General features: G+C 36.5%; 2 protein-coding genes across 2 annotated transcripts in view; one reads left to right on the forward strand and one right to left on the reverse strand.

Moving 5' to 3' along the window:
- The window catches only part of LOC135170262 (hemicentin-1-like), a 145791-nt gene that overhangs the window by 96307 nt on the left and 29675 nt on the right, over window positions 1-19809 (reverse strand). The window lies entirely within an intron of this gene.
- On the forward strand, window positions 1236-13150 carry LOC135170220 (uncharacterized). The gene is made up of 15 exons (XM_064135820.1): window positions 1236-1276; window positions 3022-3230; window positions 7012-7140; window positions 7212-7408; window positions 7479-8304; window positions 8408-8778; window positions 8865-8990; window positions 10479-10680; window positions 10765-10893; window positions 10962-11158; window positions 11233-11327; window positions 11392-11656; window positions 11740-12205; window positions 12370-12740; window positions 12934-13150. The coding sequence occupies exons 1-15, from the start codon at window positions 1251-1253 to the stop codon at window positions 13033-13035; spliced, it is 3711 nt and encodes a 1236-aa protein (XP_063991890.1). The 5' UTR covers window positions 1236-1250; the 3' UTR covers window positions 13036-13150.

Genomic DNA, 19809 nt, shown 5'->3' on the forward strand with positions numbered 1-19809 from the left:
TTGTGAAGGACCATGTACACCAGCTTCGAGAGTGGAAATTAATCCGCTTGAAATGAGGGATTAATTAGTCAAATGTGATTCTGATTATTTTTGAATCAAATATGCAATTTAGAGAGACGATTTGTTTATAAAAATTCACTCACTTGGGCGACAATCTAATGCTATTGAGGTGAAGTTTTTCAAATTTTTGAAAGTTTAATTTCTGCGATAGGGAAGTTATCACACCGTCACCTGTCAAGGTGTTCATTATCTTTCTAGTTCATTTAAAATGTGTTTGTATACAAAAATATAAAAGACAAAGCCGTTATCTTAAATTATTACGACTCAGTAGATCTTAATGTTTGATAATATCGAGTATTTGATCATACTCGACACTTGTCTGAGATTGTCGATTTAACAGTTACTCAATTGTTCAATAACCAAGGTCACTTTTCAAGACTGTCCATCAAGTGAGAGTTCCGCTAGAGTTCACATAATTTCGTCATTAAAAATTCACAATTTGCTAATTATCGTACCTGATAGAGCAAGTCATTTTCGGAAATTTCCGCATAAGCAAATTATTTCCAGCAGATGAATTATTTTTTCTACGCAGATACCAACACATAATATATGACACATTTACCTCATCTGAATTTAATTAAATTCCATATTAATTTTATTATGTAACGTCCTATCATCCTCCACTTCAACAGAATCAAAGTGATATCATCATATTTTCATGTGTCCACGCATCCAATATCTCCCAAAATAATCAGAAAATTATTTGTCCTAAATTCTAATCGATTAACCTGTCCTCTTAATTAATTTCGAGTTATCGGATTTAAACGCTTGATAATATCAAGTGCTTCAAGAGTGGGAGATGAATTATAAAATGTTGTCGCGGAGTGAGAGGTCCTTCAGTGTTGTCAATCGACGTGCGAAGTGAACAAAAGTGAGTGCAATTGAATACATCGGGAATAAAATTTTCCCATTAACAAATTAATTATCAATGATACGTCGAGTGATTCACCAAATGATCCACTCCATCCTCCTCCCTCCTCCTATGCCCCAACCAATTGCCAAATATCTTTCAAATAAAATTCATTGAACCATTATCCGAGCCACCTGTCCTCTCGAAATATAACCGGACACTGATGGACGAATTTAATCTTTTATCGAGACAAATTGAATCGTCGTGAAACGCTCCATCGGAAGCAAAGAGAGTTGCAATGCGTAACTCCGTTTGATTCGATTGAAATTTCTGTGTGCCAATGAATTCTGGTATTGGGTGTGACGGGTACAGTGCATTGGCCCATTTGGGTTTATCTCTCACTTGTGTTTATACCCTCTTGGTTGCTCTAGTTTTGATGGTGAACGTTATTCACTTCTCCGCACCCGGCTATTTCGTGACACATGGCGTGTTAATCGTGACAAAAGATCTGAAGGGAATAGACGGAATATTGTACTCACGATCTGGTTATTGATCACTATTTGAATGGAAGTATTATGCAAAGTATTGGGTTTATTCAGTGATTAAATAAAATTTTATCGTGAGATGAATTTTTTTTTTGTCATTTATGGAAATAATAATTGGGAATATTTTTGAAAAATGGACATTAACTTCAACGCTTTTTTCCATGTCAATCAATATTTTCGTTGTAGTGAGATGTAAATGTTAGTGAAAATACAACATGATATATTTTTTTTTAATGAAATACGAGAACGTAATTTTTATAGTGATGAAAGGGGATAAATCAGAAATTTTTTGGATTTATTTCTCACTTATTTTTAAACCCTCTCGGTTGCTCTACTTCTGATGGATCACGCTATTCTGTTCTCTGTGAGTTGTTTCGTGACACATGCTCCGTTAGTTTTTCATCATATTATAAACGAATATTGAGAAAGTCACATTTTTTAACTACCGTATGACCGAGTGATAATTAACAATAAACTATTGCTCATTTACGCAGACCTCACATTTGAATACTTTAGTATAGCCATTCAATTTTTTATTAGATTATTGTTGTTATAGAGGTCATTGAATTTTTTGAATGATTAAATTTCTTCGCGATCGTTCAACCATTTTTCTGAAAGTAGACACGGTATTTTTTTTTTTAACTCTGCAAAAAATCATACACTGAGAATAATGACTCCGTAATTGCGGTAATAACCCCATAACTATAAAAATAACTGCTAATTATACGGTGGGAGTAATTATATAATTATGCACTGAGGGAAGAATTTTCCAATGTAAATATATGTCCCATATTTACTCACGAGGAATATATTATTTACGATAATTAAAATATCCGAGTGTTTGCCAATCATTTGAGAATAATTTTGTCAATCATATTTTTTTTTCATCCGATGAATCGTGAAATATTTAAAGCATATTCAGCAATAATTAACAATAAAAAATCCTTCCTCTCTCGTAATCACGGAGAATATACAACAATTTTTTTAAATATTTCTTTTCGTTAGCTCATTCATTTATGATCGCTAATAATTGACAAAAAAATGCGACTATCGAATCGAAAAAAAAAAACGATTCGCTGTACCGGTGTCGAACGCTAATAGAACGGGAATAGAAAATTGCTATTCCCTCGCAGCTGTGGGAAAAACAAAGGTACGGGATCCCCTCCATCGTGACTCACTAAACATCTAAACGAATGCAATAGACCATGAGCTACATGTTTTCTACATACCACGTGAGAACGAAAAGAACTTATGCGGAATTATGTCCACGATTGAGAAAGGGGAAAGTCGTGATCGACATGACGAAGGACAGAATTCGATTCCCACATGGCGAAAAAAATTATTTAAAAATTACCTATCGGCTCCATAATCTGCCAATCAAAAAACAATATTCGGTAAAAATAACGGGACAGTTACGCACTTTCTCACTGAATAAAATGAGTTTTGACTGACAGATTACGGAACAGATACGTAATTTTTTAATAATATTTATCTCCGTTCCGACTCTTCGAGATCAACCGTTACCTCAATTTACAAGTGTCTTTAAACTTTTTTTTTTTTTTGCAGAATGTCGTACAACCTGACAGTCGCACCGCAGTGTAATGCGCCCTTTGTTGGGCCGAGTTTAGCCCAGAGTTGTCCGGGCTCACAATTTCTCGTTTTTATGACTCTACTAGACACATTTATCAGAACAAATTCTGATGTTTCACAACTTTGTCAACGAGTTATTCCTATTGATCCAGCGGATTATTATTATGATTTCATTGTTGTCGGAGGTAAGAATAGCAATAATTATACAATATCAGTAGATAAATAAATAATGGTGGGATTATATAATCAAAAAGAAACAGAGATTTGAGTCTGTCCATGTGACCATTAGTTTTCCCATAATCGGTGTGTTTTTTTTTTTAATGTTACTATTATTCCTGTCAATTCTAAGCTTCCGAATGGACCCGGAAGAATTGTCTGGCCATGTAACCGTGACAGTGCTGTGACTACTGCACCGAGGGCAGTGGTTATTCATTTTATAAAACTTCCACTGAAGTAAAAAATCCCAGCGAAAAAAAAACAATTGAAAATTCCCATTCAAATTTTTCTCTCCGAAATATGGAGCCAATAGAATCGGATATTTCGATTAAATCCATCATTCAATATCTCATTCTCCCCAGAAATTGTAAAATGAAACCCCACAAATGGGGAATCATCAATTGGATTCATTTTTACTCAATTTTACCCGAAAGGATGAACAAGTTGAATTGAAAAATCACCTTTCATTGGCAAGTATTGATCAAAAAAAATTAATCAAGTATAAAATTCGAGAATTACATTGGCGAATGCGTAACAACGTAAATGAAACTTTACACGTTGACCAAATGGATTTCACTTCAGTGGCGTTTGCATCGAGCAAATATATCGTATTTTTTTTTCCACCCCCCTCTTTCCTCTCCCTCGTACCTCTTTTGTATTAATCGCGCGTATTATATCGATTGTAATTGCCAGTTTCCATTGAACCATTGAATGTGAAATGCAATTCGATGGGTTTAAATGGGAAATTAATACAAACTATTGGATAGATCCTTCCTCTCGTATTTACGTCATTATTGCATCATTAATTCAATTTCCATTCTTAGTTGTTTTGGAAATTTCCGTTGTTTGTTGGCTCGCAATGTAATCGGGGGACGGATATTTGTGTATCGGCTTTTTGGCATTTGTTGGATTATTGTCTTTAGAATTGCATATTCGAAGTCACCATTGATACGGAAATTATGGAGATAGTGAATGAATAGTGTAAACCCACACGCTAGTGATTCACGAGTCGTGAAATTTTTTTTTATTATTTTTTACGACACATTTCAATGAATTCTCGCACGAGGAATTGTCCATTTGAATGAAATGAATGATTTATTGTTTCAAAATAAAACAATGAGACCATTGATTTTTTTTTTTTCAAACAAATGCATTGAGTTATTGTTGCTAATAAATTAGGAATTTACATCCAGCTGCGTTCGGTTTTTTTTTCATTCAAATTTCCCTATTTTTACTGTTTTCCATTTTTTTATGTCACAGTGCTGTCATCAATTGACATCGACACAATTTTTATTTAATTAATTTCGGTCTCACATATCTCCTTAATTCCCTATCAAATTTATTTATCCGCATTTGTCGGTAAAGTCTCGTCTAACGTCATCGTGAACGATAATTAAATAATGTTTTATTATTTGTCGGAGTTTTTTTAACGACACATTAACAACTGGGTTATGAAAGATAAGTCCTCGAGTCCTTCTGGTCGTTGGCCCTCACGACTATTTTCTCCGTGACTTGTAGGTTACGATGTTATGACAGTATTTTAAGTGGATAATAAAAATAGTCAGACATGAACCCGAGGAGAAATTTAATCCGTTCAAAATCATTTACTGATCTGATATATAGAACTCACCTCGTCTTTAACACTCAAAATTTTCATATTTTTATATCTGAACATCTTCTGCGCGTTGCGTCACAGGTCAATCTGAGGTACTGCAGTCTCAGCATTGGCCTGTCAGATACTGTGAAGTGACAGCGCGCAACATCTACTGGGGTCAATCGGCGCAGAGATTGATCTCTCGGTCTGAGCGTCTTACCCGAATTATAGCTCAAATCCCCGGACAAATTTCTACACCGGAAGTCTGTCAGCAATCGCGGAAACTGATTTTCGCTTCTAAATCGTATAAAGAATAAACTGTCAACTCAACGAATTTTACGACTCCTCCTGCCTCCCCCCCCCCCGAATATTGCGATATTGTCTGGAGAGTTTTATGATTAAATTTTGTTTGCTCTCATTGACTCAAGTTTAATGGGAATTTTATTATTAATTTTTGCAGTGATTTCTTTCACATCTACATGAGAAAGCGAATTTCAAATGCAGTCAATAAGTCAAACTCATTGTAATACATTAGAAAACTAGGGCACCAACTTTGTATTCAACGAGTGTGAAGTTTACAGGGTAAGCGGAAGGCGAGGTCTGTACACACATTCGTTGAAAACGAAATTTATACCCGAGTGGTCTATACTATTTTATGTCACAGTGTCCAATAAGTCTACTTTATCGCCCTGTTCGACGCAAAATTCTACGAATTCATGAAAAAATTCATAAAATTCAATTGATTGAATTGATCACCACGAAAAAAAAAAAATATCAAAAAAATGAATGAAAGGTGTACGTTGTCCTCCGACTTTACCAAAAAGTTTATGTTTCATTCTCAAGTTCATTTTATCCTTTCGCCTTGCCCAGAGATGAGTTGGTAGTTTGACAAATTTTGTTCAGTCAGGGGAGAATATATAGTCCATCAACTGAGTCCACAAACTGTTGGGCAACTTTATCTGAATCGCTAATGCGAAGAAGGGGGTGGTATACATTCGTTGAGAAAGTCGAGGGATAATGAAGAAAATTGTGTGCTCTTCGTCGTTGCTTACGTGTCCTTCATTTGGTGAAAATTTGGTCTGAGGTAATTGGATTTACACAATCAAGCGTACAATGATCCCCAATTTTTTTGTAATTTTTCTTTCCTCATTAACCGATAGGATTTGAATACTTTCCCCTGCAGTGTTGAATGCATTAGCAATGATAATGATCGGGTAATAGTCATCAAGTCAATAAATCATGATGTGTTTTATATTCACCCCAGGGGGAATGAGATTACGCGTTCAATCGAGCATGAAAACCCTCACACACATGACATTGCCACCCAAAATAATAAAAATATTGTCAACTTTATTCCAGACTGTCATTTTTTCGTGATCATTTCGCCTTTTCCTCCTTTCAATTTGTCAATGACTTACGATGTCATTGAGAAGTGAGAAGAAAGTACCGCAAAATTTCAATTATCTCGCTAATTCATTGTCCCCACCAGTTTAAAAAAAAAACTAAGCTGACGAAAATGAATATAAACTGTAAATTGGACGGGTCAATGAAATCACCTAATGACGGTTCATTACCCAGGTATTCGCTGGTATTCCGTACCCTGTGTAATTAGCTTGACAAACGATGCAGTGATTAGTGAGGCCTGGGCTTTCTACTGAAATACAATACATCTCAGGCTTCCTTCATCGCTGAAATCCATGATATGCTTTACAATTTTGAGTGATCAGATTAATTAACGAATTTTTCGTAACCACAACTCTGTTAATCTTCATCATGATCACCCTCAACTGACAAAAATCCTGAGCAATAACGACTGCCCTCCGAAAATTGTTACAAACAAAAATGTTCTCTTCATTTATTCCATTTTTCTAATAAGATTCGATAAAAAGTACAACATAAATAATTTTTTTACCGTATCATAAATAAAAAATCATCCTATATGTGATGTGTCCTTGTGCCAAGTAGCTCACCAAAAATATTTCCCCAATTTTTTAGTAGACGATCCTCTTTAAGATTCACATGTCACCCTAAACAAAACCATCTTCAAGCGGATAAGACCAAACGATGTGGTCAGATATGACAAATATTACACCGTTATTTTACCCAAAAATCATTGAACCCATCTAGAATATCCAATCAACTCTTGAAACTTGCAGGAGGTTCGGCAGGTGCAGTGGTAGCTGCAAGATTGAGTGACGTACCAGAGTGGAAAGTTTTACTTCTAGAGGCTGGACCGGATGAGCCACCTGGTGCTGATGTACCAAGTATGGTGGCAATGTTTCTAGGCAAGTTTCCATAGTCCCAAAACTTTCTAAATATGGTTGGAACAATTACAAATTTCCTTATCCCATTTTAGGTTCAGAAATTGACTGGCAGTACAGAACGATTAATGAAACAAATGCTTGTCTCTCATCAAATGGTTCATGCAGTTGGCCAAGGGGTAAGAATCTAGGAGGTACATCTGTTCACAATGGAATGATGTACATCAGAGGTAATCCCAAGGACTACAATGACTGGGAGGCATTGGGCAACGTAGGCTGGAGCTGGAAAGACGTAAATCCATACGATTCAATTTAATTCCCCTCGATATAAAATCAATAGCTTCACAGATGAAAATTTTCAGGTTCTACCCCATTATCTGAACATGGAAAGTAACGCGGATATAAAAATGTTGAACAAGAGATATCACAGTGTTGGAGGTCCCCTGAATGTGGAAAGATTCCCCTGGCGACCTCCAATATCCACCAACATCCTGTCTGGTGCACAGGAGCGAGGCTATGGCATCAGTAATGATCTCAATGGAGACCAGTTAACTGGCTTCACCATAGCCCAAACAACAAGTCGTAATGGAGTTAGATTCAGTAGTGCAAGAGCATTTCTGACGCCTGTGAGACATCGACCCAACCTCCACATAGCCCTGAATGCAACAGCCAGGAGAATCATCTTCGAGGATCTCAAGGCTGTTGGTGTAGAGTATATGCAGGATGGTGAAGTCCGTATAGCCCGAGCCTCACGGGAGATTATTGTCTCAGGTGGTGCAGTTAATTCACCACAATTATTACTACAATCGGGAATAGGTCCTGCTAAGCATCTCAATGCTGTTAATGTACCAGTTGTCCTGGATCTCCCGGGTGTTGGTGAAAATTTGCAAAATCATGTGTCTTACACATTGGCTTATTCAATCAATGAACCCAATGAATTTGATCTGAACTGGGCAGCAGCTTTAGAGTACGTGGCTTATCAGACTGGACCGATGTCATCTACTGGCTTGTCACAAGTAACAGGGAAAATGGCCTCGAGCTTTAGTACAAAGGATCATCCTGATTTGCAGTTTTACTTTGGTGGATATCAAGCAGCTTGTGCTACTAGTGGCCAGGTGGGTGCACTGATGGATAATTCTAGGAGAAGTATCAGCATTTCACCGACTAATTTGCATCCAAAGAGTCGAGGTATTTATTATTAATATTTATCTTCATTTTATCTTCGATTAATGATGAAATAATTATTATCTATTGATGAATAATGTTATAAATGTTGTAATCTCCATTGCAGGAACAATACGATTGGCAAGCAATGATCCCCAGGCAAAGCCATTGATTCAAGCAAATTATTTCCAAGACCCGCAGGATGCTGCTGTTTTATTAGAGGGTATTGAAATGGCCATATCTTTGATGAATTCAACTGCTCTATCAAAATACAATATCTCTCTGATGTTTCCGGGAATACCGGCTTGTCAGAGATTTCAATATCCAAGTCTATCGTACTGGAATTGTTCAATTAGACAGGACACTGGTCCAGAGAATCATCAAGCTGGCTCATGCAAAATGGGTCCAGCTAATGATCCCATGGCTGTTGTTGATTCACAACTCAGAGTGAGGGGAGTCAGGGGATTGAGAGTTGCTGATACATCAATCATGCCAACCGTAAGTAAACTGTACAATAATTTTCTAATCAATCGATGACTCCAGTCTGTTCTAACATTTTTCTGTATATATTCATATTTATCTAGGTCACATCGGGAAATACAGCAGCACCCGCAATGATGATTGGTAGCAGAGCTGCAACATTCATTCAACAGGAATGGTTGCACGATCATTTAGTTTGGTCTAAGCCATTTTTTTGGAAACACAAGTGGTGAAACATCAAGTCATTAAATAATAAATTAAAAATTAACTGTAGCCATTGAGAATAGATGAGAAATTTAGGAAATCAATTCAACAGACAGCATGTGCTAATATACCAAAGATTAGAGTCTTCAAATTATTATAAAGGAGATATGTTTCGGTATATTATTCATATTTATTGTTCATAGAATAATTGCAATAGACATACTAATGTGAATCAAAATTGTGTAAAATAAAATTTCAATTCAACGTTGATACCACATGTTCAGTGTTACTTTTAACCCAATTATGATATTATTTCTAGTATTCTGATCATATTTTTAATGCTGTGAAAGCTGCTATATTTAATGGATCCGAAAACCGGCATCTAACAGAACCAAGCAGGCTTAGAATCGTAGTTTATTGTGCCTAGTGCCATAAAACAAACTTTATGATCGAAGTGCGAAAAAAGAAGCTATATGGGTCTGAATTCCACTAGCATCGAGTTTCTCCTCACCCGCACTATTTTCATTTGACCTTTTTTACTGTTTCATGCGCCCTCAAAAAGTTATGGAATCGTTCTGTTTCAAGTGGGGGGGGGGGGGGGGTATGTATATAGGAATGAGAAATTTTCAGTTGTCAGTGTTAACAATTCAAAATGGAGAGAGCGAGCCATCTTGAAGTAAGTGAATTCTATAATTTCTACTCAGATATGTCTGCACAGGTTCTCAGGGAGGTCCTTGGAAGGGTCAACTACTGAGAAATATTTTTTCCTCGTAACTTATCTACAACTGAGTGGTTATACCTTGTTTTTACCTGATAATTATTAACAACCAGTGTTACTAAAATAGCCACAATAAAAACAGTAACATAAATCACATAAACTAGTGTCATTCTTGTCACCAACCCAATCACACCTCATGATCGATGTCCATTTTCCTCACAACATACAATTCAAAAACCTTCGCACAGAGAATAATTCACAAAAATTCCACCAATTTTCAAATTACTTCCCCTGGAAATGAATGTTTACGGATAATTATTGAATTATTGTGATTTTAATTTGTATCAGGGCGAAGTAACGATCTAGTTTCCATTCACGATTCGAAAAATACGTTATCGATAATTAGTTTTTGAGAAACAATTACTGCTAATCTATTCATTGTCACGTCTCCACAATTCATATCCATTTTTTCTTGATGAATGAGGAATACCCCCTGGAGTGACGTCAATCTAATTCGTTTATTCCTCGCAGGATATATAAATTGGAAAACTTTTGGACAGAAGCCATCAGTTGTCTGTTTGTTCATAGGTAGAATTCACTAGTTGTCGATACCATGGTTCGTACTTTCTCACCGTATCATCCATTAATTACATATTAACGAGTTCTGTCAATGTTAAAACTTTCGTCAATTACAGTATTGATTACGAAGTAAAATGTCCTGTGCTTCCTTCATAATCCTGATTTTTCCCCAACGAAATAGTGATAAATGATTATTATTTTCTTCTGATGTTAATAGGCAACTCAAGGAGTTTGTCCAAACATGTTCTCCGGTGGAATACCCATGGAAACAGTCTGCCCAACGACAATAGCCTCATTCGCTTTTATTCTCAATACAATGAATGACATGATCAGTAGAAGTGAACCAATTGGTGATCCATGTGGTCGTGTAACACCAAAAAAAATTTCAAAACCAATTTACGATTTTATCGTTGTTGGAAGTAATAAACCTATTCACATTGTGATTGAACAATCAGATATTGAATTCAATAATTCTGAATTAATTTTATTATGACAAATGACAGGTGGTGCTGCTGGTAGTGCGGTTGCAGCAAGACTAAGTGAAGTACCCGATTGGAAGGTATTACTTCTCGAAGCTGGCCCTGATGAGCCCAATGCAGCTGAAATTCCATCCAACTTTGGAATTTACATAGGTAATAATTAAATTCAATGATCTATTGTCAATTGGTACATCTCACAAACTCAATCGAAACTTCTCCAGGAAGCGATATTGATTGGAAATATAAAACGTCTAATGAGTCTCATGCTTGTTTGGTGAACAATGGCTCGTGTTATTGGCCCCGTGGACGTAATCTCGGTGGTACTACGGTGCATCATGGAATGGCTTATCATCGGGGTAATCCCAGGGATTATGAGAATTGGGTTGATATGGGTAATGAGGGCTGGGGATTTGACGATGTGAGTTTCTTCCTGTTGTTATTTTTATTGTGAGAACATAGATTGAGGTAATTAAAGTTGTTTGTTTTTTTCAGGTACTACCGTTCTTCATGAAATCCGAAAATAATACGGAAACTGATAGAGTGGGAACTCAATTGCATGGAATTGGTGGACCAATGACTGTTCAACGGTAAATATTTAAGATAATTGACGTATGAATAATTGATGGAGTGATTCATTAAATATTTTCTCAGATTTCCATTCCAACCAGCATTTGCCCAAACCATCTACCAAGCAGCTAAGCAAACGGGTTATGGAACCATTGAGGATCTGGTTGGTGTAAAAAATGTGGGCTTCAACATCGCCCAAACAATGAGCAAGAATGGAGTGAGACAAAGTGCAGCAGCTGCTTTCCTTCGACCAGCGAGAGATCGTAAAAATTTGGACATCATAGTCGATGCCACTGTTACAAAATTAAGAACATTGAAAAATCGAGTGATTGGTGTAGAATATGTCAAGGTAAGTCATAAAATCGAAAAAACATCGGAACACCCAACCATTCAGATCATAAAATATCTTTCTGATAAAAAAATCATTCGTAGGATGGAAAGCGTCGGAGATTATTGGTCAAACGTGAAGTTATAGTCTCCGGAGGAACTGTCGGTTCTCCTCAACTACTTCTTCTCTCAGGTATTGGCCCAAAGGAGCAGCTGAAGGCACTTGGTATTCCTGTAGTGCTTGACTTGCCCGGTGTTGGAAAGAATCTTCACAATCATGTGTCATATAGCATTGATTTTACACTACCAGAGGATAAAAGTGTCAGTTATACACCGGATAATCTCGCTGTTTATTTGTACAATCAGACCGGTCCACTGTCCTCATCTGGATTAGCTCAAGTTACGGGAATTTTACCATCTCCGTATACGACTTCAGATTATCCTGATATACAAATTTTTTTCTCGGGTTATCAAGCGTCATGTAGAATTAATGGTGATGTTGATTTGGCATCCGATGGTAATCAGAGGACTGTCAGATTTACCGCTGTCAATCTACATCCGAAGAGTCGAGGTGAGATCAAACAATACGATAATTGATTCACTTTGACCATCAGCTAATCATAATTTTCAAGTACCAGTGATATTAATATTCAAGATATGTCTGACAGTAATATTAACTTTGGCTATAGTTGAGTAAATTGTACGAATATTAGATGTGAAATTATTGGTCCGTAGGAGCAATTACTCTAGCCTCAACAAACGCTCTAGACCATCCAATAATCTGGAGTAATGATCTCGCTGAGCCGAGAGACGTTGATGTATTGGTAGCTGGTCTTCACGTACTCCTCAAAATGGCCAATTCCAAGGCAATGAAGTCAGTGGGATTGAAGCCTATCAATGCACCTGTATCACAGTGCCGTCAGTATAAGTACTTGACAGATGAATACTTCAAATGTGCTGTACATGTAAATACAAGGACGGAGAATCATCAAACGGGTACATGTAAGATGGGACCGGCTTCAGATCCTTTGGCTGTTGTTGATTCACATCTTCGTGTACATGGAATTCAAGGGCTTCGAGTTGCTGATGCGTCGGCTCAACCGCTGGTAAACTTTGGTTATTTGTTCAGGACTTAAATTTCTTGACAGAATCTCTTGCTCAAATCGTACAGAGAACAGAATTCGAGGTTAATTTGCGTTTGCGAAATCGCGTCGGTAAAATTGGATTAATCAGTACGATTTTTCTTAAAAAAAATCCTAATAATTCTATACTATATTTATGGATTATTTTAATTATCAGGTCGTTTCCGGTAATCCTCATGCGTCGGTTACAATGATGGGAGAACGAGCTGCAGATTTTATCAAGAAGGAGTACTTGAAAACATCCAATGAAAGCTGTTGAAAAACTTTACAGCGAAGAAAATATAATTTTGAATGTAATGAAATCAATTCATCGATTGGAATATTTGAAAAATGTAGCGATTAGTTCGAAATAAATCCTGGCAACAAGCAATCAATCCCCATGTCTAGTGAAGTTTTAAATTTATAAAACGCAATTTCGATGAATTATGAAATAATACATTTTGTATTATGATGAAATAAACCCAGAGACGGTATCCAAGAAGCTAAAAAAGATCTACGATCTTCGTTTGTATAATCTCTCAGTGAAAGCATTTCTGTTACTTGTCCAACATCTCCTTGAATTATGACTCCAATAATGTCCCTCGGCTGCATATTTTATGCACATATTTTGTTGCATCAGGAAAAATAATAAGGAAGTATCATCGATCGTCAATAATGTACACGTCACCCAGAAGGTAAGATCCAATGACAAATGTCTTTTCTCCACAGATCCATCATCATGAAATTTCTCGGTCCAAAAATTATTTTGAAAATATATTTTAGAGAAATATAAATAAACCACTGATTACTACACGAGTCTAAAAATTAATCGAACAGCTGATTTTTGTTTTGTTTCAACGAAACGTAAGAGATTTGTGATGGGTTTCATCGAAATAATGGGATAAACAGGCGATAAATAAAACATTGAAAAATCGCTGAATGTCAATAGCATTTATTGACAGATACTTGTAATACTAGTCGTACATCATAAGTGTTGAATTTCATGAGTCGAGAAGAGGGGTGTGACCGCATTGGGAATAAATTCATGAGGTGCGATAGTAAGTGATACAAAAGGAAGAAGATAGGGGAATATTATAGTACACAGAAGACGTACAGTTGTGTTGAGAAGATCTTGCGGATATCGTCTGTACAAGCGTAATGCATGAGGGGTCGAGTTGGGGTCAACGGTACTCGGGGATAAAAAAAAAAAAAACTAGTGCCAAGAGATTGATAAAAATATAGAGAAGTGGTTACTTAGGTATTGCAAGCGACAATCAATAACAGACGCTTGAAGAGACTCGATTTATTTCAATAATGAGGGGAACCCTATACTTTTGAAAATAATGAGGAGCGAAATAATATCGCATTGCGTTTTATCGGTGTTATATTTTATTACATGAAGAAGAGAAAATAATCACTCAAATGATGATAATATTGTCTGAAGACTGAAACAATTCAGTAATTTAATTGAACCCTTTGGAAATAATCGGTAAATTCAATGAGACTGTTGACCCGACTCAACACAAGTGTTAAATATTTATCAAAAAATTTATTTATTCCGGGTAAATGATATTTTCGCGTTAATGCAGTTTCACAAGTCGTCGGTGATGTTTAATAATTAATTAATAAGCAAACGTTACCTTCAATTTATTAAATAATTTTTCACCGTACATCGAATATCGTTAAACGATTAATAATGAGTGAATATTCATCTGATTCAATGCACCAGTGACAATGCGTCTACTTTCATTTGCCTCCATGACGTTATTTCCACAAACCCACCTGTCCCTCCTACCCTCACCTCCTCCTCATCCATTTCAAAACTCTCACGGAAACTATTATTGTACATCAGAGTATTGGCATCGCACCCCGGATATTCCCCAGTTAAATCCAAATATCAACGACAGTGTGACACTATCGATTCCCCCACGAATTTCGTATTCCCTCCCTCCCTCCCCCACCCACACCATTCGTTCGGGTAACAACCAAAAGGCAAGAGAGAGAGTGAGTAAAGTGGGAGAGGTGAAATGCCGATAATGCCAATCGACAGTACAAATACACAAATATTGTCGAAGCATGTAAATCGTAAAAACAATGAGACTCGTCAGTCGGAGGGGATGCTAGAGAGGGTGAAAGAAGAGAGAAGAGAATTTATGGATTCGTGGTTCAGCGTATACCACTGTCATCGAGCTCACAAATTTCTCATACACCCTGAACTTGCCCCTATACGTGATTTTCTATGGGAATAGTTTATCGATAGATCGTGTACAGTGAACATAGGATCATCCAAACATGTATGAGTACCTGAACGAATACAACGAATTATGACATTTTTTTAATTTCATATCGCTAGAGTTCCAATTTTTTTTACTATCAATTGAATGACATTATTTCATTTTTGACAAGTGGAGTTGGTACCCAGACAATTCAATGAATTTATTCCATGAAATTCACCAACTTGAAGTTGAAATTAATTATTGAAATTAATTAACAGTGTGAGGAACTCCTGAAGGACTGTTTGAGGTTCAACAAATGTCCATAAACTTCCGTGACTCGATAGTGATAACAGTTTCAGAATGAAAGACGAATAATTGTCTGTTGTCATCAACATCTCCCCGAGGAATGCAACAGCATCCCTCTGCAATAACCGGTTACAACGAAAGGGTGAACAGTGAATCGGAGTTCACAGTAGTGAAAACGGAGACTGTGGAACGTTGGTAATGTTTGCGAAAACGTCGGCAGAACACTAAAGCCAAATGTCAAATTTATCCGGAGGCCAATGATGTCAATAATTATGTTCACCATCACATCAACATTGTAACATAAGAATAAATTTTCTAAAAAAATTCATTAGAATTAAAAGACATTTTTTTACTTCAAATTAATTAGTCGCTACAAAAGTCAATAACAACCGACAAAATCCGAGTAAATTATTGCATTCAATTTCCTTTTTTTCCCCTCTACTTTCATTCATTCACGATGATATTGAGTAATCCCTTCTCCCCAACAACCCCTCACCCCTTTACCCCACTCATTCTTCTTCACCCACTCGTGAAGATTGCCTGAATCCCACCCTCTAATCCACCACCAACCGAAGAAGGCAAAAGTGGGATGAACTCACACTATCTCCTTTTCTGAGTACAATGTTGCTAGCATTGGCTAGCATTTGCCCCCAAGGTAAAGCCTGGCTAGTACCAACCACTACCTACACCATCCAAAAGACAGAAAGGGTTGCATCCAACCCCAGTGTTGGGTTTAACAAGTGATGCTATCTGCTCGAATGAATGCCCTACCCCACCTCAACCTCATCGTCAACTGCCCCACCATCTAAACCATCGTTCCCACTACTCTGGCCACCTCGATGATATCTAACCCAGTGTTCGTTACTACCACGAAAGCCACAAGGCAAGGTGCATCATGAAGAGAGAAAAAAAAAAATCTTACGTAGACCGTTGCGTAAATTTTCATCGAGAATGAGGACATGATGAGGTAGTCACAAACTGAGAAAGAAATGCAACATGAAAAGAGAAGTTGTCACATCTCAAGAGCTTTTACAAGTTTGAAAACTGGTGCTGTGAGGATGCAGATATTCTATCATTTGAAATTTAAAGAAAAATGAGTGAGAGTAACTACAAAGTAGATGTGAGGAAAAAGAATATACGAGATCTGTAGTTGAATTGTACCCTTCACCATACAAAGTACAACTTTGGATTGGTTGAATGTGGAGACATTCTGAGACAATTGGGTGTCTTCATGTAGCAAAGGATTTTTTTTTTGAATAAATGTAATATGAGGTGGTTGCAAGTTCCTGGGATACGTCATCTCTGGAATCTTGGAATCAGAACTGAGAGATGTCTCTGATGAAAGGGACTTTCCGTAAGGGTAGTGAGGGGGTGGCCAACGATGAATGCTCGGTCTAACTACTCCTACCATCGTGATATCTAACTTGGTATTTGTTACTGTCGTGAACTTTCCAAGAAAGTGCTGCATCACGATGAAAAATGTTACGTTGACACGTGAATTTTCATTGACAATGAGAACATGATGAGAGTCGTAAATTGATATATAAATTCAAAAAAGAAAATTACATATTTGAAGAGCTTTTACGAGTTGAGAGAATGTTGCACTGAGGGTGGATGGATTTTATCAGATAAAATTGAATAAAAAATAAATATTCCTCATCAGCCTTCGCAGAATTGTCCAACTTTTTCAATTCTCGTGACCATAAGAAGACATTTTTTCAAATAAATATACGATAAGGTTGTAGTTGCACCCATTACGTCACTCTAGATTCTCGGAAACAGTGCCGTTTCTCATGTACGACGAGAGGAACTTTCGGAACGTGTCGGGAGGTAAAACGTTGCCAGGGGGTGAGACTGGGCTCTTGGGAGGAATTATGAATCTGGAAGGAATCGCCGGAAGTACGTCAAAACTGCCTATGTGTTGAATTGCCTTTTTTTTTCTCTTCACTGGACTTGCGATTGATTGTTTCTTCCCTCTACTATCGTGAAAAATCATGATTCATCCCTATTTGAAATATGATGAACATTATTCTATGGAAGAATGGCCATCCCTCATAGATATGACGATTTATAAGGTATTTTGAAGAACTTGGAATGCACTTGGAGAACATAAATTTCAAGTTATTCATCCCCCTGAATATTTATAATTATTCAATCTATAGACAATTAATTACATTCCAGATATAATTATAGGACAATAACTGAATAAATCCAATCCTTCTTTTTAGAATTCACGAAAATCCGAGGAGTTCAACATCTAAAATTTATATAAATACCAATAATACCCCAATCAATATCTCGTTATGTATTCACCCTCTCTAAACGAATACTTCACTCTTGATTCATTAAGATTTATTACGGCTATGCATTAACCTCATCTTTCCGTTTATTTTTATTACAACTTATTCATTCTTTTTTTATACATTTTAGCTTGTAATTTCTTTCTGTCTCAGCCTCATTCTGGACACAGCACCAGCGTTAACCGTAGGCACTATTAATCACTGGTTTTCCTGAAGTTTCTCGTTTCGGAGTACACCCACGTGACCTCCGAGGCCGCAGGGGTAATTAAAGCGTGAATAAATAAGAGCCAAGGCGTAAATCTACAGGCTAACGGTTAAAATAGGAGGAAAAAAAAATATAACAATTAATAGTTTCACGAGTAGAAGAGACTCTAGACAAATGCATACAGAGATCTTTTGACTGAATAGTTATCAGCACAGACTCACAGGGATCTTTCAACTGACGCTGAGAATATTCTGAATAGAGGCTGAAGTCTTAATCCACAAGACAATTTAATACAGTGGATTCGGAGATTAATTCACAACGCGAACTCCTTTATTCCACATCACGTGTAGAACGACGACTGACGTAAATATCTTGTCAGTGAAATGAGAGGGCTCAGGGTAAATGTAGACAAACGTCTTGTAATTATTTCGGTGGATTAAATTAATATGAATTTACCCTCTTTTATGAAATGAGATAATAATAAGATCAAGTTGAACTGTTGAAATATCTTTGGATAAAATAAAAAATAGTAAAATAAAGTTTCTTGATTATTACGATTTTATTTTGATAAATCAGAATAGTGAACGTTGTCTAAGTGAAAGACTCAACTCTGAAAATAACTGGAAATTGTGTTAGTTCATTCAGACACAAAACGTGTTTCCCCTACTGTTGAGATGTTTACAACTGAAGAACTGAGACTTTTCTAGCATCATACTATAGTCAAGAAATTGGTACTCTTGGTGTCTGACTCTGTAATTGTACATCTTCCAAGTCCCCCAGAAGTGACTTTGAATGGCCGACATAAAATCCACAGAGTAATTTAAAGGGAGTGATAATAATTCAGTAATTTGGTCGAATGACTCTTTCCATTGGTGACAAACATCAAATAATTCTTTTCCACATTTCCGAGACACCGGAAAATTACTAATTAACTTGTGCTATTTGTGAGTGAATTAAACAGTTGGGAATAATAAAGAAAAATAAGAACAATCGAGGAAAATTAAGTGATGAGTTTCGCGAAATAAATATCGACCCAAATTTTATTATTTTTTTCTACTCAAAATAAACAGCTGTCGTGATGGCTGCCATCATCTCACTCAAAAAAATTTCAATCCACTCACAATTGAGATTTAAATCTCGGTTATTGATAATAATGACCTGCACTCCGGAAGGATCGTGAGGATGGCATTAAATATTCATGAGTAAGTGATTCGGTTATTTTTTTTTCGAAGTACGTCAAGTTGTCAGTTAATCTATTCACTGAGACGGTATTTTGATAATCCCTTCATTTTTCATAGTATTAATTTTGTCTATAGGATAACGAGCCAAGTGTAAACCAAAACACAAACATCCTGAATTTATTTTTAATAACATCCTGTGTAAACGTCAGGTATTTACCTCCTCCTGCGAATGCACAAAGTTCCATTGCTGCGTAAACACGCGTTTTCACTATGCAAAAGAGGGGGAGAGAGGTGGTTGTAAGCAATTACCGGAGCTGTATGTAGTGCACGAAATGTTGAATATAGCCTTTTCCAACGATGATATATCACTTGTGAACACGTATGACGTCATTCACATGAAAGGGAGGCCTTCAACATTTTATTTAATCCCCTTGACATTGTTAATGCGAATTTATTGCCTCGAATTGATATAAAAAAATTTATCAATTAATTATCATCCGAAAGAATTCAATGTCAAATGAACGATAATGCGTTTTACTTTCCTTTTTGCATCAGAATAATTCAATGTGGAGTGTAATGCACAACAAATTCGTATGTGCAACTGTTACATTGTGTTATTTGTTTTTAGAATGTTTTTTTAAAAATGGGACGACATAATCACACGAACGAGAAACCCTTTACTGCACGTGTCGCATTACGAAGTGCGTAAAATACGAATTTTGCACGCGCGAGTGTAGAAAATTGTTAAGAGAAAAAAAAATTGCAGAGGAAAATTGGAAGAGTGTGGAAACGGTTTTTCATGAAGTTAACATGAGAAATTCGCGTGTATATCTGAAGATTTTTGAA

This window comes from Diachasmimorpha longicaudata, chromosome 16, assembly GCF_034640455.1.
Source record: "Diachasmimorpha longicaudata isolate KC_UGA_2023 chromosome 16, iyDiaLong2, whole genome shotgun sequence".
Classification (NCBI taxonomy): Eukaryota; Metazoa; Arthropoda; class Insecta; order Hymenoptera; family Braconidae; genus Diachasmimorpha; species Diachasmimorpha longicaudata.

Coding starts and splice junctions, on each gene's coding strand:
- LOC135170220 (XM_064135820.1), top strand. CDS start 1,251: ATGAATTCTGGTATTGGGTGTGACGG. Junction 1,277..3,021: donor TCTGGTATTGGGTGTGACGG/GTACAGTGCATT, acceptor TTTTTTTTGCAG/AATGTCGTACAACCTGACAG. Junction 12,206..12,369: donor TCTACATCCGAAGAGTCGAG/GTGAGATCAAAC, acceptor ATTGGTCCGTAG/GAGCAATTACTCTAGCCTCA.